General features: G+C 41.7%; 3 protein-coding genes across 4 annotated transcripts; all 3 read left to right on the top strand.

Moving 5' to 3' along the window:
- Nucleotides 1-33: 33 nt before the first annotated feature.
- Nucleotides 34-25,822, top strand: LOC113127666 (sialoadhesin-like). The gene is given in 12 exon segments (XM_026302342.2): nt 34-327; nt 21,032-21,388; nt 21,525-21,746; nt 22,111-22,461; nt 22,579-22,806; nt 22,983-23,246; nt 23,491-23,751; nt 24,009-24,269; nt 24,628-24,709; nt 24,787-24,847; nt 25,169-25,401; nt 25,561-25,822. Coding segments are annotated over 12 exon segments (2,451 nt in total). The 5' UTR covers nt 34-260; the 3' UTR covers nt 25,625-25,822.
- Nucleotides 1,891-6,140, top strand: LOC113127670 (B-cell receptor CD22-like). Its single transcript, XM_026302346.2, has 9 exons — nt 1,891-2,003; nt 2,135-2,573; nt 3,961-4,044; nt 4,162-4,389; nt 4,566-4,829; nt 5,074-5,334; nt 5,434-5,518; nt 5,645-5,702; nt 5,956-6,140. The coding sequence occupies exons 2-9, from the start codon at nt 2,243-2,245 to the stop codon at nt 6,049-6,051; spliced, it is 1,407 nt and encodes a 468-aa protein (XP_026158131.1). The 5' UTR covers nt 1,891-2,003; nt 2,135-2,242; the 3' UTR covers nt 6,052-6,140.
- Nucleotides 10,023-17,290, top strand: LOC113127671 (serine/threonine-protein phosphatase 5-like). 2 transcript variants are annotated; one of them, XM_026302347.1, is made up of 12 exons: nt 10,023-11,155; nt 12,442-12,570; nt 12,828-12,873; nt 13,056-13,146; nt 13,281-13,422; nt 13,590-13,694; nt 14,094-14,181; nt 14,440-14,473; nt 14,832-14,906; nt 15,417-15,519; nt 15,636-15,757; nt 16,019-17,290. In XM_026302347.1, exons 1-12 carry the CDS (start codon nt 11,015-11,017, stop codon nt 16,152-16,154), a joined length of 1,212 nt encoding a protein of 403 aa, XP_026158132.1. In that variant the 5' UTR covers nt 10,023-11,014; the 3' UTR covers nt 16,155-17,290. The 2 variants fall into 2 exon arrangements, with proteins under 2 accessions (XP_026158132.1, XP_026158133.1); XM_026302348.1 differs by lacking the exon at nt 10,023-11,155 and adding an exon at nt 12,223-12,318.
- Nucleotides 25,823-25,882: the final 60 nt, after the last annotated feature.

The raw sequence follows: 25,882 nt of genomic DNA, 5'->3' as shown, positions 1-25,882 counted from the left end.
GCTCAGTGTTCAGTGTCATCAGCTCCAAGAACACAAACCTGGTCCTTCATCACACACACACAACTGACTCCAGCTCCAGCTTGATAATGGAAAGAGGAAACAAAGAGGAGAGGTCTTAGCAGATGTGCCTTCAACTGTGGCGACCACAGAAAACACAAGACCACATCCTTCTGTACTGCAGGCAGAGCTGTTTGTTGATTCAAATAAGAGATATGCTGTACAGCGTTAGTCCTGACCCCCTGACGTGTTGACGGACAGAGATGAGCCGAGCGACTATGAGTTTAACAGCAGCACTGAGTGGATTTGTCGTTGCTCTCGCTGTGTCAGGTACTGTCCATCTACGTTGACATTTTAGATTTATCCAGTGGAGTTTGGTTGCAGGACGTTGAGGGATGGTATTTTTAAGCAGAATTTGATGAGGTGATAAAATACTATATTGTCCTTCAAGCCCTACGACACCAGATGTTTTCCAAAAAGTCTTGTTAGTATTTTAGTAGTTGAAGAAGAAGCTGTGAGCCAGATTCTGCCAACAGAAAACTAAACTCTGTAAGACCAGTGAAGATGATAATGTGCCAGTAGAGACTTTAAGGTGGATTATGAAGACATCACATGTTGGCAATGAACAGTTTCACTTCAGTATTGTGCATTTATCTGTAGTTTCACACGCCTGATACTATCACAGACAGGAAATAAGCAAATAGGCCGTTTTTCCACATCACACACAAGTTTAATAATTAATATTCTGCTTTTGATTCTTTTCAGTAAAAGTCTAGTGAAAGTGGTGGTTTCCCAGCTGTCACCAACATTTCAGGAGTTAGTAAACAACACTATTACCTGTATGTTAGAATATGGTCATATTTCATATGGGGAAAGATTGGGGAGTGGCTGCACTAATTTGAAAAACTCTAAAAGATGATCTGAATTTTAAAAAGTATCAGCTTAGTGAATTAGCTGATCCACAGTTTGTAGTGACTGATTAGTAAAAGTGCTCTGCACTGGTGACTGACCTGTGCTTTACTTAAAGGTGCAATGTGCAAAATGTGAAAGATTTAGTGGCATCTACTGGTGTGATTGCAGAATGCAACCTTCGAAGCACCTCCTCACATCCCACCCCCCGTTTCCAGGGGCATGGTGGCTGTGACCTTTAGAACAAAATGTGATTTCCTGTCTAGAGTCGGCGTTTGGTTTGTCCGTTCTGGGCTACTGTAGAAACATGGCAGCACAACAAAGGAGACCCGCTCCCTATGTAGATTTTAGAGGCTCATTCTAAGATCAAGAAAATCAAGGGTTGGTATTTTCCAGATAATGTTAACTACCTTATGTACTTCTAATTTGAAGTACTTTATATACTGCTGGGTAGCTGATGTTAACTACCTTATGTACTTCTAATTTGAAGTACTTTATATACTGCTGGGTAGCTGATGTTAACTACCTTATGTACTTCTAATTTGAAGTACTTTATATACCGCTGTGTAGCTGACGTTAACTACCTTATGTACTTCTAATTTGAAGTACTTTATATACCGCTGGGTAGCTGACGTTAACTACCTTATATACTTCTAATTTGAAGTACTTTATATACTGCTGGGTAGCTGATGTTACATTCTTTCCCCTGTTGTTATGAACCTGATTGTGTTTTTCTTATGTGCTCTGTGTTACAGTGGTGCAGGCTCAGGATGGCTGGAGAGTGACTTACACTGCTACTGACATCTGTGCCATAAAAGGATCAACAGTGAACATAAGCTGTACCTACACATACCCATCTAATGTTAGAGTTCAGGAAACATTCTGGTTTACTAAAGGGACTAACACAGACCCAGTGGATCTGAGAACTCAGTCAGAGTATTCAGGTCGTGTTCAGTATCAGTGTAAATATAAAACCTGCATTCTGACGATCAGAGACCTGAGAGAGACAGACTCAGCTCAGTACAAGTTCAGGTTCATCACAAACCAACCAGGAGGGGATTTCACTGGTTCACCTGGAGTCACTTTGACTGTCACAGGTAACATGACATTATCCTCATAGGCTCAACATTTAGGAAACACTGCTCCAAATCTCTGTGTTTAACATTGTGTGGTTGGTGACAGTTGTCTTAACTCATATTTCTGGTTCTTTACAAATTGAGGTTTGCAGGTGAAGGCAAGTGAATCAGTATCATGCAGAGTTCAACCCTGTACATGGTCAAAACTGAAGTGTCACAGCAGTTGTTCTCCAACTAATCAGCCTGACTACATCTGGTACATGAACGGGCAGAGGAAGACAAACTTTGACCTTTCAGGCTACTTTTATTCTAAAGACAGCTACTCCGGTCAAAGCTGCGACAGGGTGACTTACACTGACAGAAGCATCTGTGCAGTCAAAGGATCATCAGTGGACATTTCTTGCACTTACAACAGTTATGATAAAGACATTCAGTCTAAATTCTGGTTCAGTCCTGAACGTAGTGGTCGTTGGCAGAGTCCCTCACAGCCTGAGGACCTTAGTGAAGACTCCCAGTTTGCAGGTCGTGTTCAGGTCCTTGACCCAGAGACAGGACGCTCCACTCTGAGAATCACTGACCTGAGAGAGACAGATTCAGCCCAGTATGTACATCTGCACTGTAGATCATTCAGTACTGACACAACAGTTACTAAACATAGGATTGTCAGAGCATGCAGTAGGCTAGTTCAATATCTACGTGTCTCAGACTGTCCACATCTCTAACAGTAATGAATGGAGTTCCACAGGGATCAATTCTGGGTCCACTTCTTTTCATTATTTACATAAATAATCATTTGTTGTTTGTAGGTGCAGTAGCTCCATTCAAATGTTCTCTGTCACATCACAGTTGTTCTGACAGAAAAAGCCAATGAAGTCTGTTCAGAACATTCACTTCTCACTGGAAGCATCAACTTTCAAACCATGTCCAGTGGATAATTGAACACACTGGAATTAATCCCAGTGTCACAGCAAGTTTTGCAGTGTCTGATTCAAAGGAACAGTCAGTAACTCCAACATCATTTCAGTTCCCTCTCACTGCTGCAGAGGGCGACAGTGAGCACAGTGGTTTCATTTCAGTCTCAAACTAATCATTCGTGGGTTTATTGTTCACAAGAGAGTTTTATTCACTAACTACAGAGACTAATATAGAAAGAGACAGCTTTCACTGTCATGTGTGTTCATCTTTGTGCTGTACATTTCAATTTGTTGGGGTCGCTCATGGAAGCAGAACAGATGGAGGTTGAATAAATGTGAAGCTTCGTTATTTTAACACCTTTGTTCAACTGAGGCGACTTGTTTTGAAGAGTCTGATGTCATTGCAGTTCATCAGGGATGTTGGTCACCAGTGTGAACTATTGACACTTCCTGAACATGGTCTCCAGCTGTGATGTTTGAAGAATTAAATGTCCAGGGTGTCCTTAACTTAAAGTGCAAAGAGCTTCAGTCATTAAATGTGAGAATAAAGCAGCCAAAGTAAATGTAGATGTGACTCTACAATCAGTGGTGGATGGGAAATGTTGTTTCATGGTCCTGGTTCAGTGTCTGTGATGTTTAACTGCCCTCTGGTGGTGAAGCTTCAGAGTCTAGTAATTTTAAGTATATGCCTTATATAGAATCTGTCTTCTCAACACACACACATTGTATAATATACACAATATACAACACAGAAACATATAATGAAGGTGATATTGTATTTTCTTTCTCAGGTGCCAATGGTCAAAGCTGCAACAGAGTGACTTACACTGACAGAAGCATCTGTGCAGTCAAAGGATCATCAGTGGACATTTCTTGTACTTACAACAGTCATGATAAAGACATTCAGTCTAAATTCTGGTTCAGTCTTGAACGTAGTGGTCGTTGGCAGAGTCCCTCACAGCCTGAGGACCTTAGTGAAGACTCCCAGTTTGCAGGTCGTGTTCAGGTCCTTGACCCAGAGACAGGACGCTCCACTCTGAGAATCACTGACCTGAGAGAGACAGATTCAGCCCAGTATCACTTCACATTCAAAACACCAGGCTTTGAATGGAGGAGTAGTTTACCTGGTACAACTCTGACTGTCACAGGTGCTGATCAACACAATCATTCATTGTGAAATTCATCATTTTCACTAACTGATTATTTATACCTGTGTGTTTTTACTGTTAACCAGTGACACTGTTGGTTCCTTGTCACATGTCCAGCTCTGCAGGTGCAGGTGACCAGAGTAACAGTCCTCCAGTCTTATACTGAGGCAGAGCTGAAGTGTCTCAGCAGTGACAGTCCAGCTGGTGGTCTCACATACGTTTGGTTTCAAAATGGACAGAAAGTCCCAGATGTTGAATCAGCCTCTTATAAAGGCCGGTTTGGTCCTGGAGACAACATCTCATGTGCTTTAAAAGAACACGAGGCTTGTCCTTCTCCTCCAGTGTGTGAGTTTCTGTCTCTGTATGTGGAACCAGACTAACATGACAGCAACACTTTTCAATATGAGTGGATCTGCAGTGAAGCTGCCACTAAACATTTTGTGTTTAGTTTGTATATTTGGTCAGTTGTTGCACTAAAGGAATCAGTCCTCATGTTTTCTTATTGATTTGATCTGCTCCAGATGGTCCAAGGCTTCTGTCAGTGTCAGTGAGTCCCTCTGCTGAGATAGTGGAGGGCAGTTCAGTGACTCTGACCTGTAGCAGTGATGCTAACCCAGCAGCTAATTACACCTGGTACAAGAAACATGGAAATCCAAGTCTTCAACCAGCCAGTAAACAGTTTAACTTCAGCTCCATCCAGTCCTCTGACTCTGGAGAGTATTACTGTACAGCTGAGAATGATCTGGGAAGGAGAACATCTGGATCCATCTTTATTCATGTGACATGTGAGTCAAACAGCTTCTTTAGAAAGAAACATACAGCTAATAATACATTATACAGTCAAATATTCATATTTAATGTTGTAAAAACCAGGAACCAGTTTTGCTGATCACACCTGTTTCTTCAGCTGTGCCTGCTGCCAGTCACAAAACCATCTCTGAAGTTTCCAAATAATTATTCCTCATTTCAACACAACATGTCTCACTAAAGGAATCAGTCTTCATGTTTGGTTTATTTGATCTGCTCCAGATGGTCCAAAGCTTCTGTCAGTGTCAGTGAGTCCCTCTGCTGAGATAGTGGAGGGCAGTTCAGTGACTCTGACCTGTAGCAGTGATGCTAACCCAGCAGCTAATTACACCTGGTACAAGGAGAATGAAGAGTCACCAAAAGCTTCAGGACAGACCTTCACCATCACTGACATCAGACCTGAACACAGTGGGAAATATTACTGTGAATCCCAGAACACAAGAGGACGTCATAACACCACCTCACAACTGACTGTTGTGCCAGGTAAATTATCCTGATTTACCTACAAACATAGCTGTTTATTTTTTAAACCTGGCAAATTCATTTATCAAACTGTTCTTACTGGTAAATCTTCACTTTTAGGTGGTTTTGGTGTCATGAATATCATCAGGTTGACTCTGGTTGTCCTGATGCTGATTCCTCTGCTTGTCTTGAGTCTGTGGACGAGGTAAAACCAAAAATCCATCAGTTCCATCACTGCTCTTTTATTTCCTTCTTCAGACGTCCTTTAGTCTTAAAGTCATGAATTCCAGTTTGTTCACTTTCACATTTGTTGTTGTTGGATTCAATCCAGGAAGAAGAAAACTTTGTGTTTAAAAGCTGAACTGAAGGAACCTGTAGAGATGACAGAGGTGACAGGCTCTATTGACAACATGTCCACAACAATATGGTTCAAAGAAATCAGTCTGTAAATGCACTGGGACACATTTTCTTATTGATCTGAGGTCATGAAGTGAATTTCAATTTCCAGTCCCATGAGCTGAGTAGGAACCAGTAATGTCTTTGTCCTTTACACAATCTCAGCTCATCATTTTGATTGAAATGTTGTTAAATACGTGTTCAGGTTCATGAATGAGGCTCCATCTTTTCCTCTCTCTCCATCAGTTTGACTCTGGGCCTGATTATCAGAACATCTCAGCCTTGACGCCCATCGCTGCAGCTCAGACAGACGACTCAGAGGAGCAGGAAGACCTGGTGTGAAGTCCAGTCTGGTTAGAGCCTCATGTACGGTCATACAAATAGACTGGTTGTGTAAATACAGATATTTGAGCATTGACTTAGTTAGAGTGCAGAGCTGGGGGGAGTCCTAACCTTTGACAGTGTTATTGTGGCAGGTGTTAGAATAAAAGAGTTTAAAACTGGGTGGTCTCAAACAGTGACCCTGCTGCTCTGTCCTGCCTCCTTGTGTCGTCCTTTGGTACCTCAGCCGTTCGTGATTCTGTGGATGTTGTTGCTGCCACTTGGGACTCTGTTTACCCTGTACAGTCCTGGACTCTGCTTACCCTGTACAGTCCTGGACTCTGTTTACCCTGTACAGTCCTGGACTCTCTTTACCCTGTACAGTCCTGGTCTCTGTTTACCCTGTACAGTCCTGAGGCCCATTCTTCATACGTGTCTTAACTGATCCTTGATCAGTCATGAGTCATGCTGGATGTTCTTGGTTGTTTTGGTTCTTTAGACAAACGTCAGATGTGAAAATAGTGTTCTCTCCTGATGGTAGACCAGTCCACATACATCCTCCATAGAAACCATGATCACCTGGATTCCCATTGGCTACTGCTATTTTTTCACTGCAGCAGAAGAAGAACTGCTGCTGGAGGCTGTGAAGAAAATGCAGAAAGGAAACAGGCAGACAGAAATTGACATGTCCCTGCTGCTGCTTTAGTTTTCACCTGTGTGCAGTCAGATGCTCCTGTCTGGTGCTGATTGGCATAAAGAAAATTAAAGCCTGTACATTTATATCACCTGCAGTCGTATGAAAAGCCTCTTTCATGGACTGTACATGCAGTTAGTCAAGGAAAGTGCAAAGAGATATGAAAATACTGCTGGTTGCTTTGAAGCACAGTGTAATGCTCACTGACTGTGTCTTAGTTTACAAGTTTCCACATAATTATTCCTCATTTCAACACAACATGTCTCACTAATGGAATCAGTCCTCATGTTTGGTTTATTTGATCTGCTCCAGATGCTCCAAAGCTTCTGTCAGTGTCAGTGAGTCCCTCTGCTGAGATAGTGGAGGGCAGTTCAGTGACTCTGACCTGTAGCAGTGATGCTAACCCAGCAGCTAAACACACACCTCCATATTTACACATATAACAACCTACTAATTTTAGTTTTTAGGATTAGGATTGTTTTTACATTGTGAGACATTTGACAATTCCCCTCCCTCCTCAAACTCAAACTTTACCATAGAAAATCCACAAATTCAATAATTCCTGTAAATTTCCAGTGTTTCATCTTGATAATTGTTTTCTAGATCCATGGAAACTTCCAGTAGCACTGACTGTCCCTGCTGTTTTTCTGGCCTTCATGCTCCTTCCTGCCTGGCTGTGGATTAGGTCAGCAGTTCATTTTCTCTGTAATTATATTTACCGTACTCTGCCTATGGACAAGATGATCAATTCCATGTCATGCGTTCAGTGTTTCATCAGTTTATTTGTGCTTTTATTGTCTTGTCAGAAGACGGAGGTCATTGGATCAACAGCGTGAGGCTGAGGGGGGGCCAGACAACAGTGCACAGGTGAGGAAGGAGAGTTCAGGTGCACCAGTACGAACAAAAACCTGCTGGTCAGACGTCAGAGTCACTGGTCACCTGAAAACTCCTCTGACAGACGTGTAATGTGCAGACTGTTTATTGCAGACCCACATTAACCACATCCTCTGATCATTAGCACATCTCTGCTCTCATCCTTCCCTGTGTGCTCTCTTAAAGCTGGAAGGTAACGTGCAGCCTTTCAGACATGTCATGGAAATACTGTGGAAAAATCCTCTGAAGCAAAGACTGAATGTACTAATGTTCATTTATAAAGGAACAGGATTTATTTACAAGCAGAAGACCTGAGAAATTTCCTTCCTTTTCCTTGAACAAATGAAACCGATGCTCCTGGTACAGGGTTAACTGGTTAAACTGGAGAACATGCAGCAACCCCTGCTGGTGAACTGTGGCCACTGCAACAACCTTACATCCCTGACATAAACCAACACTCCACCTTTTACCTGCAAATGGTCATTTCATGCTACAGTGCAGTGAAAGTCTCACTGATTTCCCAGAGTTACTCATGAGTTCTGTTTATCCAGAGTCTCAAACTCATGGAAAATGTCACAGTCTTCTCTGTTTGCTCTGCAGGTGGATCAACTTCACTACGCCAGCGTCCAATTCACCAGGAACCAGAAAGACCACATCTACTCCAACGTCAGCCCAGCTCAGCACCAAGCAGACAAGCAGGAGGGTGTAGTTTACAGTACTGTCCTCAGCAGAGCCGGTTCTGACCCGAGGTGAGCAGCTGGACCATTCCTGTTACTGTTCAATGGAACATATACATCTGTCAGTGTCAACTTCTTCATTGACTTCTTCTGCTTTTGCCTAATATTGGAACATTTAATTCCCGTACTCTCTGTAATTTGATCATTTCCTTCCCAGAACAAGACGTCCAGCAGCTGTGGAGGATCCATCCTCACTGTACAGCTCGGTGAACAAACGCTGCTGAGTGGGAACACACTGTGGCTCTGTGCTTTGGTATTGCTGCATGGACTTTTCAGCAGATGGAAGAAATTAGCCCAAACATTAGAAACACCTCTCAGTGTGATACAGCTCAACAGCAACATCAACTACAGCAGCAGCTTGTAGCAGATGAGTTGAGAGGAATGCAAGCTAACATTTCTGCTGTGGAGGGTTTTGATGTGTTTAGGATTACAGAGGCTACGCAAAATGTTAGTTTACACTTTAATTTGATGGATGGCTTTTAAGAAGTGCTGATTGCTTCATCACATCACACCTGTCCTGGCAAAAAAAGGTGATTAAGTCTGTAGATGTTTTAAACTAGAAGCAAATTCACAGCCTCACTAAGTATGCTTTAAACATTATCTGTCTACAAACATTTTGGATAATTCTCAGTCCGGTTTTAGAAAAGGTCAAAGTACAATCACAGCTGCTTTAAAAGTCCTGAATGTTCTCAGTGATGCCCTGGACAATAAACAGCATTGTGCAGCTCAGTTTATTGATCTGTCCAAAGCTTTTGACACTGTAGATCATTCAGTACTGACACAACAGTTACTAAACATAGGATTGTCAGAGCATGCAGTAGGCTGGTTTAATAACTAACTGTCAGACAGGACTAAGTCAGTTCAATAACTAAGTGTCAAACAGAACTCAGTCTGTGCAGGTAGATAGTGGCTGGTCCACATCTCTAACAGTAATAAATGGAGTTCCATAGGGATCAATTCTGGGTCCACTTCTTTTCATTATTTACATAAACAATGTTTGGGTCATCTGCTTTCTTATCTTCAGGCTTACATTAAAAAGAAAACTACAAATGGCTTCAGTTTTCTATCACAGGATTTCTACTTACTTTCTGTTCCCAGATTTGGGACAAAATTATGGAAGAAGGCCTTTCATCATGCTGCTCCTTTGGCCTGGAATAAGCCCTAGGATGTTTTCAGACTTGGAGAGCTGTACTCCCTAAATAGTTTTAAAGAACTGCTCTAAAACTTTGAAAAATCATATAACATTTGCACTTTTCTCTTCCCCCCAGTGTTATCGAACCATACAGAGAGTTTTCTCACACTGTGAGAGTATTTTTTGAATGGTGAGTGTCTGACTTTCTGTGTTTCCCCCCAGTTGACTCCATTCATCAGTGTGTGTCCAAAGCAGCTGCTACCAGTCCAGTGGATGATGTGTGTTACATGTTGATGTTTGGTTCACTCACTCATCCTCTGCAGTGATACTGAGTCAATGCACCATTCACTTTCATCAGCTTTGTTCTTTTTTCTTTTTTCTTCTGCCCCCACTGTCTGCTTTAAAGGCTCAGTTCACCCAAATGAAACAACCCAAACTGATTTTCTCTCTTCCCCCCCAGTGTTATAGAACCATGCAGAGAGTTTGGAGACCTTTGGAGACATTATTGTCTAATATTGGCTAATCTCTTGTGAAATAGTTAAGATGAATAAATGGCCACATACCAGGGATGTTTGACTGGCAAAGGCATCTCTGGCCTTAAGGCTAAAAAGTTTCCACTTCATGAGTCCACTGAGTTTAATCCAGTTGTCTGTGATTCGCTGATAAGAAATTTCATAATGTAACTGACTTGTGCTTCTGAATGTTCCCAGACTAAACTCTGGACTTGAGACTAGTTTCCTGATGGAGTATTTCTGTCAGGGTCTGCACTTTTGTGACTTCCTGTTTCTTTTATTTTGAAGGATCCTGACAGGAACTGGTTTTTGTTTTATTCTGTTCTCTTTACGTTGACCTAATTAGTTATTGCGCTCACCTGTATCTTGTTTGGCAGCTTTGCTTTATATTCCTTTGTTCAGTCACATTTTTGGTGCCAGGGTGTCTGTTGATACCCTTGTGTTCTTGTTTGGAATTTTGGTCTTGGATTGCCTTTTGTTTCTTCCAGGTTTAAGTTAAGGTGTCTGCCTCCTTTTTTATGTTTCTTAAGTTCCCATGTCTTGTCTTGTGTCGCTGTGTTTTCTCCTTTGTGTTCACGTTCATTGTTTTCTAAGTTTTCTCATCTAGCTCCCTTTTGTTCATGCCTTGTTTCCCTTCTGTGTTAATGTGTCTGTGCGGTCTGGTGTGCCTCCCCAAGTGTGTGTGACCCAGACCCTCATGCCTTGTTCCCTTGTGTCCATGTCTTTGTCCCATGTTCATGTTTCATGTCCATGTGTTTCCGTCCCTTGATCTGTACCTGTCTAGCCTAGTGTCTGTTTCTTGCTTTTTTTTGTCTTGCTTAGTTAATAAAGCATTGACCTGAACCTTGACTACCGGAGTGGGCGCGTCATTGGTCCTAAAATAAAAATAATCATCCCCAGAACCTGACAATTTCTAGTTTGCTTCAGGGTACCTGAGCACTGTTTCTGTCCAGAAATATTTCTTGGATATTTGTGGCACTGTGACCTCAGTGGTATGTGGACAGGATGAATTCCTCTCTTTCCAGCACACACTTGCATGGAATCATCATGTCATGAAGATGAAATGGAAGAGGAGGAGCAGTGGACTGCAGTTCTTCCCAGAAACAAGTCAGCCCCCGCCCTCAGGACAAAAGAGAACAAGAGCAATTGTCAGCTGCCTCACAGGATCTCAGAGGAGGTGAGTGGAAGCCGAGCCAGCGTTCATAACATTTCATCTGTTACTGCGGAATAAAACAGATATTCAAGAGAATACCTAGTGACCAACTGTGTGCAACAGAGAGACACAAAGTCTTCCCTCACAACAATTATCATCCTGTTGGCGCCTTCATGACTGAGGCACTGAATCTGTCTTAGCTCACTCACTGTAAAGTTTGAAACCCAGTCCTAATAAAATGGAACTGGATCTGGAGAACTGGTGAACTTAATCAGGTCAGGAGAAATGGTTATTTGCATTTACAGTGCCATGTTTGTTTTAACGTTGGGTTTAACCTGAAGTCACTTTCTAAAAATAAGGGCCTCAATAAAAAACAAATGTACTTTTCACTGGGGCTCTGTGTCCCTGATTAAGGAGAACATCTTTTCAATATTGGTCTTGGCTCCCTGTTTATCCCAGGTCAGTGTGTCCTTGGGTTTAGAATAGCACTGGTTATACTGGCACCATGAGTTTAGTTTTCCTTAGTCTGGTCCAGTTCATTGTGATATTTCTGTGTGGTTTGTTTATTTTCACACTGCCAAGTTCAGGCAGAACAGAGCTTGAAAAAAAAAAACCACACAAATCTTGTAAAATTAGAGTAAAATATCATCCAGCAGTTTAATTTCCAAACTAAATTTGTGTTCCTGGCTTTAATAGACTTTGGCTGTGCACTGTAGTGTAGACTTTATGCCATAATTCACCATCTCTTGTGTTCATACCAGTTCAGAACATAAACGAAGCTGAACTTTCGTTGGAAGAGGAGCACATTTTAAGGTATCTCGTGCAGCTACTAGCACCTGCCTCCAATTGGCTGCCCTGCTAAAACTAACCAAAGTGGAGAAGTTAACTCTAGAGAGTTTGTCCAAACATGGTTGGTATGAACACACGCTCACTTAGCCCCATGAAAAAAATCACTGTAATTCAGCAAATACAGTGGCTTCAGAAAGAAACGAGTTTGAAAACACGAGTTACATAACAAAACCATGGTGTGATATGTGGAGAGTCCAAACCACTGGGCTGTGCTTTTGATTCTTTGTTTCTCAGCTCCAACTACTGGGAGAAATTCTTCTGTTTGATTTGATCTGTGCAAACACTGAAACATCTTCAGTTGAATGGATGAATTTCCTCCCTGACACAAGACCATCTGGGTAATGAGATGGATCTTCTTGAGTTCTGTTGATTTATATTGAAGTCAGCATTTTTCATCAGAGTCAGAGCATTTCTGTTTTCAGGCTTTGTGTTGAGTGTTTTGTGTTTCCTTGGTGTTTCAGGAACCAGAGTGGGATGTCAGCAGTGCGTTTGTGGCCAACGCTGCCAATCACATTAAACTCAAAGGCGGGAAGAACAGAGCAATGCAGATCTCCAGAGAAAACAAGGAGAATGAGGCCAGGGGTAGCCAGGTATAAACACAGACATACTACACTTGCGAGGACCCTCATTTGTATAAGACATTGCTTAGCCTCTAACCTTAACCATCACAAGTGAATGTCTTGAACCACAAACACTCAGGACTCCACATTTAAAGCTGTTCTGTCCATCCATTAAGGACGTAGTGAGATCAAACACTGGTCCTGTTTATTCATTTATTGATTTATTGCTGAAAATGTGGAAAACATGAAATTGCCAGAACATGAACTATAGTAAAAACTAATTACAGGTGGACCCTACAGAAGAAATGAAGAGGAGGGGCCAGACTCTGACAGGTGAATAAACATATTTGATGTCTTTTAGATGCATGTTGTGCCCTTTTTAAATACCTGATGCACATGTCACATATTATTGCCTTCTTAAGGTCAATTAAATCCCTCATTCACCTGATTCTAAGTGTTATAATGTTAGTGGAGGTCATAATAAGAATAAAAGTACGCATGTGTTCATTTTCCAGTGCAGGGTATTGAGATGTTTGAGCAGGGCCAGTACAGCCAGGCAGTGGACAGGTTTACTGAAGCAATCCACTGTGATCCCAAGGACCACAGGTGAGCTGAACTGTGACCTCTGACTCCAACTGCTCTAACACTGTCTTCTCTCAACCACGTTTGAATCTGTCCTCTTCACATTCACTTTGTGTTAGTTAAATCAATATACCACTGTCTATGTGTCTGTGTCTCAGGTTCTATGGAAACCGGTCCTACTGTTACTGGTGTCTAGAGCAGTACTCCTCTGCCCTAGCAGACGCTCAGAAGTCCATTCAGCTCGCTCCCAACTGGCCGAAGGGATACTTCCGTAAAGGCTCTGCTCTGATGGGGTTAAAGGTTAGGAGAATTTCCAGTCTGTCATATAATAGTTAGAAATGTTTGCTGCATCCTTGAAAAAATAGGTTAGATTGTTAAATTACATCAGCAGCACTATGAGAATCATTTAAATTGCCTTCAATCCTTCATAAAGTAGTGCAGGCTCATGTGCATGTACGTGTGTGCAGCGGTACAGTGAGGCAGAGAAGGCCATGGAACAGGTGTTGAAGTTGGATCAGGACTGTAAAGAAGCTTCCAGTAAACTCTTAACCAGCCGGGTCCTGCAGCTCATGGTGAGGACCTTCAATAAACTGCATAACTTCCTCCAAGACTGCCACCAAACTTTATCACGTCAGCTTAAGTGAAAAATCAGGAAACTGCAATCAGTTAAATTCCAACACTGCAGACTGACTTTTCTTTCTACAAAAAGAATTTTAGTGCAAATTAAAAACAGAAAACAGTAGAATCATACCAAAATATACAGTGAGTAATAAAAAGCATTATAAATAAAGTATTAATAAATATGCACAAAAGCAGCTTATTTATTAGGTCTGGGGCTTTCTGTAGCTTTGACAAGGTGTCAGGTTTAGTCTCCAGTCCAAAAGGAGTTCGTGTTTTTATCTCAGCATCTCATACATGCAAACATCCAGCCGGTGTATAGTGTCTTTTTTCATGTCCATTTGTCACTGTAGGAGCTGGGTTTTGAGGAGAGGCAGAGTAAAGTTCTTTTGGAGAAGTTCACCACTGTTCAGGCAGTCATCGCCGCATCTGAAGCACAAGGTAAGAGGAAGCTGTAGAACCATCTCTGTCCACAAGGGGTCAGCACTTCTCTGTTATGGTCAGATTCAGTTTAATTTGAATTGACAGCAGAAAAGCACAAATACCAATACAGTTTAGTGTAAGAACAAACTACAGGCAGCACATTGATGTTTGCACTGTTTTAACTATGAACACTGAGAAACACTTTGAAATATATTTAACTGATGTGTGTTTATTGTCTCGTAACATGAGATCGACTTTGTGTTTCCTGTCTCCTAGTGGTGAAGCACACATCTCTGCAGGACCAGAGTGGGTAGGCTATAAGTGATGCACATAATCACACAAATAACAACTTTCAGGAATACACAATGTGATGCACACTGTAACTATACTATATAACTATATACTCTATCATGTCAAACATAAGGCAAACCAGTGTTTATATTTACCATGCAGCTGCGTCTTCCAGTATAAAATATACAATGATGATTTATAATATAAAATGATTAAAGCTTTTTTATTTTCTAATCTAATAGCACCTTAATAAAAAGGATCACTCTTTCTGACATTATTCTCTCCTGTCATCTTTTCCTTACCCTTTCACTTCCTGTTTGACTCCTTTGCTTGTTCACTTCTCCTTTCTCCTGCTGTCTTTCCTTCCTGTCTTGTAGGAAATGTCGCTCTCTGTGGGTTGGGAACATTACATTTGAAGTTACAGAGAAAGACCTCGTGGATCTCTTCAAAACGTAAAAACACAGTGTGTGTCTGCGTCTGTGTGTAAGGACTAATTAGAGCTGCAGTATTTCTCGATGGAGCCATGAACTGAGTTATCTGCTGAGTTATTGCAGTGTAATTACAGTAACAGGATGGACTTGACATACCTTTGTTTTATGAAGGGGGTAGTAAAAACCAGCAGCTACAGTGACTGCAGATATTTCTACTTACTATTTGGACAATGGCACATTCTTTGTTTTGTTCACTCTCTACTGTTCCCAGATTTTATTGGGTTGTTGTTATCGGCATGAAGCATCACAGCTTGGTAAACTTAAATAAAGACACATGGTGGAGACTAGACCTGTGAGGGTGAGACACAATGTTGTGTTACAGTGTTATGAGAAACATTGTCGTCACCCAAAAAACCTGCCAGCAGTAATGGAAGAGTTGGTGTACTACTGTAGTAATAATACTAATGAGAGTATTATCTGTCCTGCACTGCTTTGCCCTGGGATAGATGCTCAGTGTTTGTGTTGTTACAGGTTTGGTGAGATCGAGAGCATCAAAGTTCTTTATGAGCGTTACTGTGCCTTCATCAACTTCAAAAATGCCAATATGGCTGCCAAAGCCCTGGTAAAGCTGCAGGTGAGTCTCAGAGAGGCTCATTTTTCAGGCAACCCCACAGCTCATCATCTTGGATGTTTGACTTTGTCAGTGTGCAGGTTCAGGTTCGATCACCTGTGCTGTGTCCTTTTGTCCAGGGGGTGGAGCTGGGAAACAGCAAGCTGGTGATGAGGTACCCAGACCGCTGGATGCAGCGGACACTGCCCTCCACAGAAAGGACCAGTGCTGCAGGAACACAGCAGAGCTCAGCTGTCCCAGGGTACTGAGCAACTCACTCATAACGTGGATCTGTAAACATCACTCTTAAAAAGATCTGTAACTGTAATAACCAACAACGTCCATCCACATGACTCATGTGATTTGACATGTTTATAATCCCTTTAACACGCAGCCCAATGGAAAGTGGATATTGACAGGAAGTAATCTGCTGCTTTATCCTCTGTCGGTCTTCCTGCCATTGTTGCCACCTGTGTAATTTCCTGTGAATATCATGCAGAATGTTCTGTTCTTGTCCATGTAGGTTCAGACGGAGGGCACCTGTGAATGGAGACGAGTGCTACTACTGGCGGACCACAGGCTGTTTCTATGGCGACAAGTGTCGCTTCAAACACATACCAGAGCAGTACGGCAGAGACAAAAAACTATGTCAGCCCTAACTCTGTCCCGTACCCTCCCAACCCCAGCACCAAGGCACATTAGAGAAGGACTCAGTGAGAAAGAGAAACATGAAGGACAGAGGACAAGAGGATGATCTATCTGAGAACACAGGCGTCTGAATGAGTGAGAGTCAGGTATGACATATATGTATGTAATATCCAAAGTCACCATGAGGATTTTCAGTGTCCAGAGCCAAACCTCAGAAAGATGCTTAAAGAATAAATCCATGTGAAACATAAGCTTCTAGCACGAGGAGGTCCTCACAGCAACTGAATTTATTTAAGCACCACTGAGGAGTCATTTAGCTCCATTTGGACTGAAGGAAGAACCGTGTTGATCCATGCTATGTGGTGAGAATGTCATCCATCATCACTTACTGTAACAAATGTGCCTGAACTACACTGGAAACACTACTCAGCTCTGCTTCCTGACAAAACCTTCTCTATTCAACACTGTGGACTTGCTTTGAAATGAAGTTATTTTCACATCTTTAATACGGATCAAATTTGCACAAAACAATAAATCAGTAACCACTGATTTACTTCAGTTGTCATTTTATTCCTGAGCTTCCAGCAACCAGCATGAACTTGTTTGGGATTGATGGCATCGTGTTTTCATATCAGATGGATCATACAAACTGTCACAAGGCACTGAAGGAGTAATGAAAAACAGCTCTTTTCTCTTCTGTCTTCACTTTGGTGCTGTAATATGGGCAGTGGAGACAAATGATTTCAGGTTTCTAGCAGTTTAAAGCAGAGGAAAGCAGCGCCACGTTTGTGCAGTGGGATTGTTGCTCTCTTCAAAACCTGATTGTGCAGGTTTGATGTCCTCTGTCAGGTGTTGTATAACTACATTTATGTTTTAGGACAGTTAGCAATCTTATACAGTCAACTTCAGGAAGCTCAAAGGAAAAGCTGGTTTGAACTGTCAGCTCATCACTTCTACAGAACTTCACTGCTTCTTCTGTGAATATAATGGATGTGGCTCTTGACTCACAACTACTCTGAAATTTCCATCAGATAAGTACATACTTTACTATATTGTGGTAATTCCAGAGATATTATGAAAACATGACCTGCAAAATGATGCTGCAGCTCTTAACCCACAACTGAACTGAAATTTCCACCCAACAAGAACCTGCTAAAATAAATATAGTTCTCTCAAATGATAAAGATGGCTTCAACATGTATGTAATTCTGAGTTAAGATCTCATCTAACCAAATATACCATCATCATGTGTTATACAGAATGTTTTAAAAGTATGTTGGTGAATAGATATGAAGTTTGTCTCCAAGTGAAAGAAAGAATAAGGAAGCAACTGGGTCATCAGTGAAAAACACAGCACTGAGCAGCTGTCATCAGTGGAAGGGTGGTCGCCCCTGGGCAGCTCTGACAGAAACACTATGAAAACAAAGAACATGTTGAGCTGCTCAAATGTCGTCTATGCTAAGAGACGTTGTTATTGAGGCCATATTAGAGCGACGTGTAAAGCTGTTTTGGTGGGTGACTGAACTACTGAGATCTGAACTCAGGATGACATCAGTGTTAAGGCCATATACTGAATCATCTCTTTTATCCAAACATTGACTGTACTGGTGTTACTTTACTAAGAATTAGTGCAATTCAGTGTCAGCATTTGCAGTTTTTCAGCACTTGTTACTGGGTAGACTTTTAAAATGTGTTGTCTGATGTTCTTAAATATAGTTTCTGCTGTTCTGGGTTCCAGTGGTACAAACAGCAAATACACAGAGTTGATGTACATTTCTGTTCAGATATGTGCAGTGAGAGGATCAACAGTGGACATACGCTGTAAAAAGGTTTGTGATCAGACTTGTGTTTTACTGAAATGCACCACAAAAGGCCTATGGATCTGAGAAGAGGCTCAGATATTCAGGCTGTGTGAAGCATTGATGTGACTGTACAACCTGCACTTTGACACAAGGCAAAATTCACCTGGAGACACTTTATCTCTCCCAGGTAATATTTCTCTTATTTCCAAATAAATAATATGAGACTGTGTTTGTGTTTGTTGAAAATGGCCATAAGTGTTTGACGATGAATTATTCAAAGTGGAGTGTTTTAATGATTTTGCATTTAGTTTCATAAGGTGAGTGATAGTGACATTCATCTGACTCTACTGTTAAAATCTGCATAGCAAAGCCAGGTTACTGTAAGTGGGCTAAAACCACATGACTTTTCCTGAGTATGACCTATAACAACTAAAGTATGTACAAAGGGTGTCCAGGAGCGCAGAGACTGGAGCAATCAGAGAAGCTGGAGCCAGGGCGTGACACGGGAGTTCAGAGACATGGAAAACAGGAACAGGGAGTTATTCAGCAGAGCAGGGCATCTTAGGAAAAAGGAAACCACAAGCCAGGGAAGCTGAAGTCCAAGAACAGAGATAGACCATGGAGATTCAGAGGAGTGTGCTCGCTCACTCAGGAACACAACCAGGGATACGCCAGACTCAAGTACTGACATGAAGCAGAAGAGACACGTGACTGAAGCCGGGAACAGGAAACACTCAGGTAATACCCACAGGGAACCGGAGCCAAGGAGATACTGGAATCTGCCAACACGGAACATCAGCACCAGGAGGAAAGACAACAGGAACCCAAAAGGTGGTGAGTATGGACAGTGAACACAGACAATACAATCCAGCAATGAAGTGAAGTGGAGAGCTGGTATATATAGATGGATATAGAACTCCTTCTCAAGGGCAAATGGACCCAAGTGCTGCTCATCCCCTCATTGCCTAGATCACATACACACCCACACTGAGGGAGAGAGACAAGGAGGCGAAACCAGGGAGAAGGGCAGACACAAGTGAAACCAGTTAACATAGATTAACCCAAAGCTACCTGGGACTAGAACAGGCAAGACAGGAAATAAGTCCCATACAGGAAGCCAGAACATGAATAACACCATCAAAACTTTGGTTTATGATCAACGTCATTTTGAGATTGAGACTATGTTCCTCTGTGCTTAGTGTGAACATGAAACACAGCTACTTCTGACCCACAGACACAAAAGTGAAACACAGCTTGCAGGAACCCTTCAGGCCTCCTCTGGGGAAAACGTGAGAATGAAAGCTAAAAAAAAGTAAAAAGGGTTAAATACAGTAAATCTGTCTCACCAGAGTTTCACTTTAACTTTCAGAATATGTCCAGAGCATCGTGCATTGCACATATTCTCATTTACGGTGCAGTTATCAGGTAGAACGGGATGCAAGTACATTGGACCTGCCTTTAGAAGACATGTTCTTTGTGAAAGCTGCACTCAAGATAAGTGTTACATGCTCTGCTAGTTCCATGTTAGAAAATAACTTTCAATGTCATTTCCATTAACTCTATTTTGAGATGTTCATGCATTTTTTTCCTGAGCAACTGCAAGAATCGTTTCTTCATTTCTATTGGGGGATTTTCAGTCTTTCTTCTATTCATGCATATTAATGATGTAAAGAGGAAGGAAGCCAGGTCAGCTTTTAACAGCTTGTTGTCTCTTTAATACAACTGTTCCAACCACAGGCAGTGTTCTGCACAGACCACATCCTTATCTTATGATGAAGATGAAGTGTTTGCTGTGGACTACCTGACTAAGAGCCTTCATCATGTTTAAGATCTACCTGCTGTTGTGATTGGACAGGGTCATGAGGAGCAGCTATGACTTTAACAGCATCAGCGAGTGGATTTGTTCTCTTGCTTCTGTCTGTCTCAGGTACTGCACATCTACATTTATGTTGTAGGGTAGTTGGCACATTCAGAAATTCACTGTGGTGTGTTTTTGTTTGTTTTTTTTGGTAAATGAATATTTGATGTTTAACACTGTGCAACGTCTGAAACACCAGACACTCACTTCTCTTTTTTTACAATGAAAGTCTTACAGGGAAGACAGTTGCACCTCATCAGCCTCAGTGTTGTGAACATTAAAGACAGTAAAAGTCTGTTTGTGTCATCTAGGATGGATGGAAGTAATGATTGTTTTAGACTATGGGGGAACGTAGCTAAATACATAGTACATATATACTGGCAAGTATTTTGTTGTCATTATTTGTGTAATATTTCATGGTTCCAGTTTCCTGGATGAGAGTATTTTTGTGTTTCTCTTGCGTTGTTTAATAATGTGACTTTATTTTTAGTTGAGGTTTGGATAATTGTTTAGACCAAACACAGTGTAGATATCACTGACATGTTAACAAGTGATTACTTTTACTTCCTCTATTGTTAGTCTACAAATGCTCTAAGTGCAGCTGAAAGAAAGTCTTGGTTTGGTCCACACACTTATGCAGCACATTGTAGTGATGTTTCAAAACTTTTCTATAGGAGCTAAATCTGATATGAAGCTACTGAGTTGTTTAACCCTGCAGTGACCTGACTGACACGTTTGTCTGGATGTTGTTTGCTGTATCTGTCCTGTGACATGAGAAGGTTTATTTCTTACAATAAGCAGCAACATATAAATTGAAAAAAACCAGGGTCCCAGGGATCAGCTGGAGCCTCTCCCAGCTCTCTCTGGGTGGAAGGCAGGGGTCCACCCTGGACAGGTCCCCAGTCCATCACAGGGCCACATAGAGACAAACAACCTCACACACTCACACTCACTCCTATGGGCAATTTAGAGTCACCAATCAACCTGACATACATGTTTTTGGACTGTGGGAGGAAACCAGAGTACCTGGAGAAAACCCACACAAGCACAGGGAGAACATGCATTACATTACATAATTACTTACATAATATTACTGATTACAACAGCCATTAAACATGACAGACACCTGATGGATTCTGAGGTTTGCTAGTTATTTTCTGAAACTACAGATGGAAAGCTGTTGTTTTTATGAATATGATGATGTTTTCTGATGTGCTCTGTGTTGCAGTGGTGCAGGCTCAGGATGGCTGGGGAGTGACTTACACTGCTACTGACATCTGTGCCATAAAAGGATCAACAGTGAACATACGCTGCACCTACACATACCCATCCTGGATATATGGGCCTGGAATTAGAGTAGAAGAAACAGTCTGGCTTACTAAACGGACTTATACAGGACTAGTGGATCTGAGAACTCAGTCAGAGTTTTCAGGTCGTTTTCAGTATCAGTGTAAATATAAAACCTGCACTCTGACAATCAGAGACCTGAGAGAGACAGACTCAGCTCAGTACCAGTTCAGGTTCATCACAAACCAACAAAGTCGACATTATACTGGTTCACCTGGAGTCACTTTGACTGTCACAGGTAAAACAGTTTATTTTTATATTAGTTATTTCCAACTATTCAACATTTGGAAACAGTAACATGAACATGGCTGCATGTGTGTATGTTGTTAAATCTAAATTTCTGCTCTGTTCCTCTTCTTTTTCCACATAACCAGATCTCCAGGTCAAACTGTCTTTATCTTCATATTCATCATGGCTGGACTGTCACAGCAGGTGTTATCAGCCTGATCGTCTTTATGTCTGGTACAAGAATGGACAGAAAACTTCACAGGAACAATCATATTATTATTATTATTATTATACAAGCTCCTTTAATTCTGCAGACAGCTATTCCTGTGCTGTAGCAACATATGAACATCTCCCATCTCCTTCAGTGTGTGAGTTTCCACCAGAGCCTTCCACCAACTTAATGTCATTTAGCAGAGACTTACAACCCAACTACAATACTGTATACTGGATGGATTTTAGCTGTGCTGGTAGCATTTCTGTAGAAATGGCAGTTCACCACTTTGACCCAGACTGAAATATCTCAACTACTATTAGAGCAGTTGGGATTAAAATGTATTGAGAGAAAACAGAGAATGAATCATGTGATGTTGGTCACACCCACGGTGAATAAAAGGCTGAGACTTTACTGTTTAGTGAAACAAACTCTACAACTACTGGATGAAATTTGGAAACTCATTCATGTTGCAGCACTAACTCTGGTTTAAATCGTCTAAAACATATTTCATTTTTCAGGTGCCATTGGTCAAAGCTGCAACAGAGTGACTTACACTGACAGAAGCATCTGTGCAGTCAAAGGATCATCAGTGGACATTTCTTGTACTTACAACAGTCATGATAAAGACATTTGGTCTAAATTCTGGTTCAGACATCAACATAATTGGAGGACAAGTTCACAACCTGTGGACCTTAGTGAAGACTCCCAGTTTGCAGGTCGTGTTCAGGTCCTTTACACAGAGACAGGACGCTCCACTCTGAGAATCACTGACCTGAGAGAGACAGATTCAGCCCAGTATCACTTCACATTCAAAACCAGATGGTTTGAATGGAGGAGTAGTTTACCTGGTACAACTCTGACTGTCACAGGTGCTGATCAACACAATCATTCATTGTGAAATTCATCATTTTCACTAACTGATTATTTATACCTGTGTGTTTTTACTGTTAACCAGTGACACTGTTGGTTCCTTGTCACATGTCCAGCTCTGCAGGTGCAGGTGACCAGAGTAACAGTCCTCCAGTCTTATACTGAGGCAGAGCTGAAGTGTCTCAGCAGTGACAGTCCAGCTGGTGGTCTCACATACGTTTGGTTTCAAAATGGACAGAAAGTCCCAGATGTTGAATCAGCCTCTTATAAAGGCCGGTTTGGTCCTGGAGACAACATCTCATGTGCTTTAAAAGAACACGAGGCTTGTCCTTCTCCTCCAGTGTGTGAGTTTCTGTCTCTGTATGTGGAACCAGACTAACATGACAGCAACACTTTTCAATATGAGTGGATCTGCAGTGAAGCTGCCACTGAACATTTTGTGTTGAGTTTGTATATTTGGTCAGTTATTGCACTAAAGGAATCAGTCCTCATGTTTTCTTATTGATTTGATCTGCTCCAGATGCTCCAAAGCTTCTGTCAGTGTCAGTGAGTCCCTCTGCTGAGATAGTGGAGGGCAGTTCAGTGACTCTGACCTGTAGCAGTGATGCTAACCCAGCAGCTAATTACACCTGGTACAAGAAACATGGAAATCCAAGTCTTCAACCAGCCAGTAAACAGTTTAACTTCAGATCCATCCAGTCCTCTGACTCTGGAGAGTATTACTGTACAGCTGAGAATGATCTGGGAAGGAGAACATCTGGATCCATCTTTATTAATGTGACATGTGAGTCAAACAGCTTCTTTAGAAAGCAACATACAGCTAATAATAGATTATACAGTCACATATTCATATTTAATGTTGTAAAAACCAGGAACCAGTTTTGCTGATCACACCTGTTTCTTCAGCTGTGCCTGCTGCCAGTCACAAAACCATCTCTGAAGTTTCCACATAATTATTCCTCATTTCAACACAACATGTCTCACTAAAGGAATCAGTCCTCATGTTTGGTTTATTTGATCTGCTCCAGATGGTCCAAAGCTTCTGTCAGTGTCAGTGAGTCCCTCTGCTGAGATAGTGGAGGGCAGTTCAGTGACTCTGACCTGTAGCAGTGATGCTAACCCAGCAGCTAATTACACCTGGTACAAGGAGAACCAAACACTGATTCATGGACCAGAAGGGACTTATCAGTTCACCTCCATCAGCTCTGAGGACAGAGGAACATATTACTGCAGGTCTGAGAATCAGCTTGGACAGTCAAACTCTTCAAGTGTGTCCATAGACGTCCAGTGTGAGTATTAGAAATCACTTCAGTTCTGATGATGAAGTTGATAACACAGGTCATAGCTTAATGTGCATGATATTTACTTGTAATACAATGTGTGTGCCGTTTGATCTGCTGTGTTTTCATGTGTGTTTGTATATGTGTTTTCTTTCTCCTCCCTCCTTTGGTGTCACTCTTGACTTGTGGTTGCAAAATCTCTACTTGGCTATTCTGAAAAACCGACTCTCAGACAATATGAAGACTTGTCTCCTATTTTCCTCCAGATGGTCCAAAGCTTCTGTCAGTGTCAGTGAGTCCCTCTGCTGAGATAGTGGAGGGCAGTTCAGTGACTCTGACCTGTAGCAGTGATGCTAACCCAGCAGCTAATTACACCTGGTTACAAGGAGAATGAAGAGTCACCAAAAGCTTCAGGACAGACCTCAACATCACTGACATCAGACCTGAACACAGTGGGAAATATTACTGTGAAGCCCAGAACACAAGAGGACGTCATAACACCACCTCACATCTGACTGTTGTGGCAGGTGAGTCATTAATGAACATCCATCTGCAAATCCAGTTCACAGAAAAGCAGTGACTGCTTGTTTAGAGACGACTGTTGCCTGGCTAACATTTAACACACTCACATTATTGGATGTTATTATTTGTGTGCATCAGTGACGGAGCAGCAGGAGCTGGATTTTTCCCTTTAGTTCACTTTTGATGTGAAAAACCTTATGAATGACTTCTGGGAAAACAGTGTCAACATACGTGGTATTTCCCCTGTTCTTAAACAAACTCACATCTTCTCCATCTCAGACGGGTTTTAGCTTTTTCCTCATTTTCAACATCCTGGAATTCCATAATTAATAATCAGTGTTTTCCTTTAATCACGATTCACAGGTTCAGGGAAATTAGCAGCTGCAGGATCAGTCACTGCTGTTTTCCTGGCTGTCATATTCCTGTCTGCCTTCATCCTGATCAGGTGAGCAGTTTAGTTTTAGTTCATGTTAAATTCAGGAAGTTGTTTGGTCTTTTTATTGGTTTCATTCTCCCATCCAGAAAAAAGAGGTTGTCCAAACAACCATCCAGGCCTGGAGAGAGACCAGACAACAGAGCACAGGTGAGGAACATCATGTGCATCATGTTCTCCAGCCAAACTAAAGCTTTGCTCCACTTCACCCTCCTGTTTGTTTCCATTTGATACATTTCTAGTCAAATATCTGTGTCATCACTTCTTTTTAGCTTATTACATATTGTTATGATATGAGACAGTGTTTTCCAACACACTGAAATAGATGTGGCTTTGGCATTTTCCCTGCTGCGATCAGTCTGCACATGCACATGTTAGTGATCTGTAAATAACAAGTAGGCAGTGGCCTGTCCACCAATCTGTCCAATGATTGACCCTGATATCGAAGTTTATCCAACATTTCCCCTTCAGCCAAACGTAGAATCAGAATATGACCACCCTTCAGCTGCAGTACAGAGACAAGCAGCAGAGCAGCAGGACGAGCTTTTCTACGCCAGCATCAGCTTCTCTAAAAACAGAGAGGAAGCCGTGTACTCAAACATCAGGCCGGCTCAGCCCGACAGACACCAGAAGCAAGAGGAGGAGGATGAGGACTGCATCGAGTATAGTACCGTTAACGCCTGGACTGCTGGTGCTGCCCCGAGGTGAGTCCAGAAGAGTTTAATTTTCTTTGCTGCACAGAGTTTTTATTCCCACTGTTTTACTGCCGTAGCTTTTTTATTTCAACCTGTTAGTTCATATTGTAGGTCATTTTCTCAACATTTCATCTTAATAAATCTCTAAGTAAATGTTGTCATTCACAGATTAGAGGCTGTGGAGGATTCGACTGCCCTGTACAGCACAGTCAGCACAAACCACAGAGTATGAAGACAACACAGACCTGGGCCCTGTTTTGTGCAGGTTTGTCAGGACTGACCTGGTCAACAATGCAGCATCATTGCAACCAAAACATAGAAACAACAAAACAAACTTAAATAAATACAATAGAACTGACTTCTAGTGCTAGTGAACCATTTCCAATGTATTATCAAGTAGATTTCTGTACATACAATATTTTTCCAACAACCTTTTCTCTGCTCTGATGGTTTTTTTACTTATATCTGTTTTTATTATCAAACGTTCCTC

The sequence above is a fragment of the Mastacembelus armatus genome, chromosome 1 (genome assembly GCF_900324485.2).
Source record: "Mastacembelus armatus chromosome 1, fMasArm1.2, whole genome shotgun sequence".
Lineage (NCBI taxonomy): Eukaryota > Metazoa > Chordata > Actinopteri > Synbranchiformes > Mastacembelidae > Mastacembelus > Mastacembelus armatus.
Note: the sequence above shows the minus strand (reverse complement) of the source record. Positions and strands in the feature narration are given on the sequence as shown.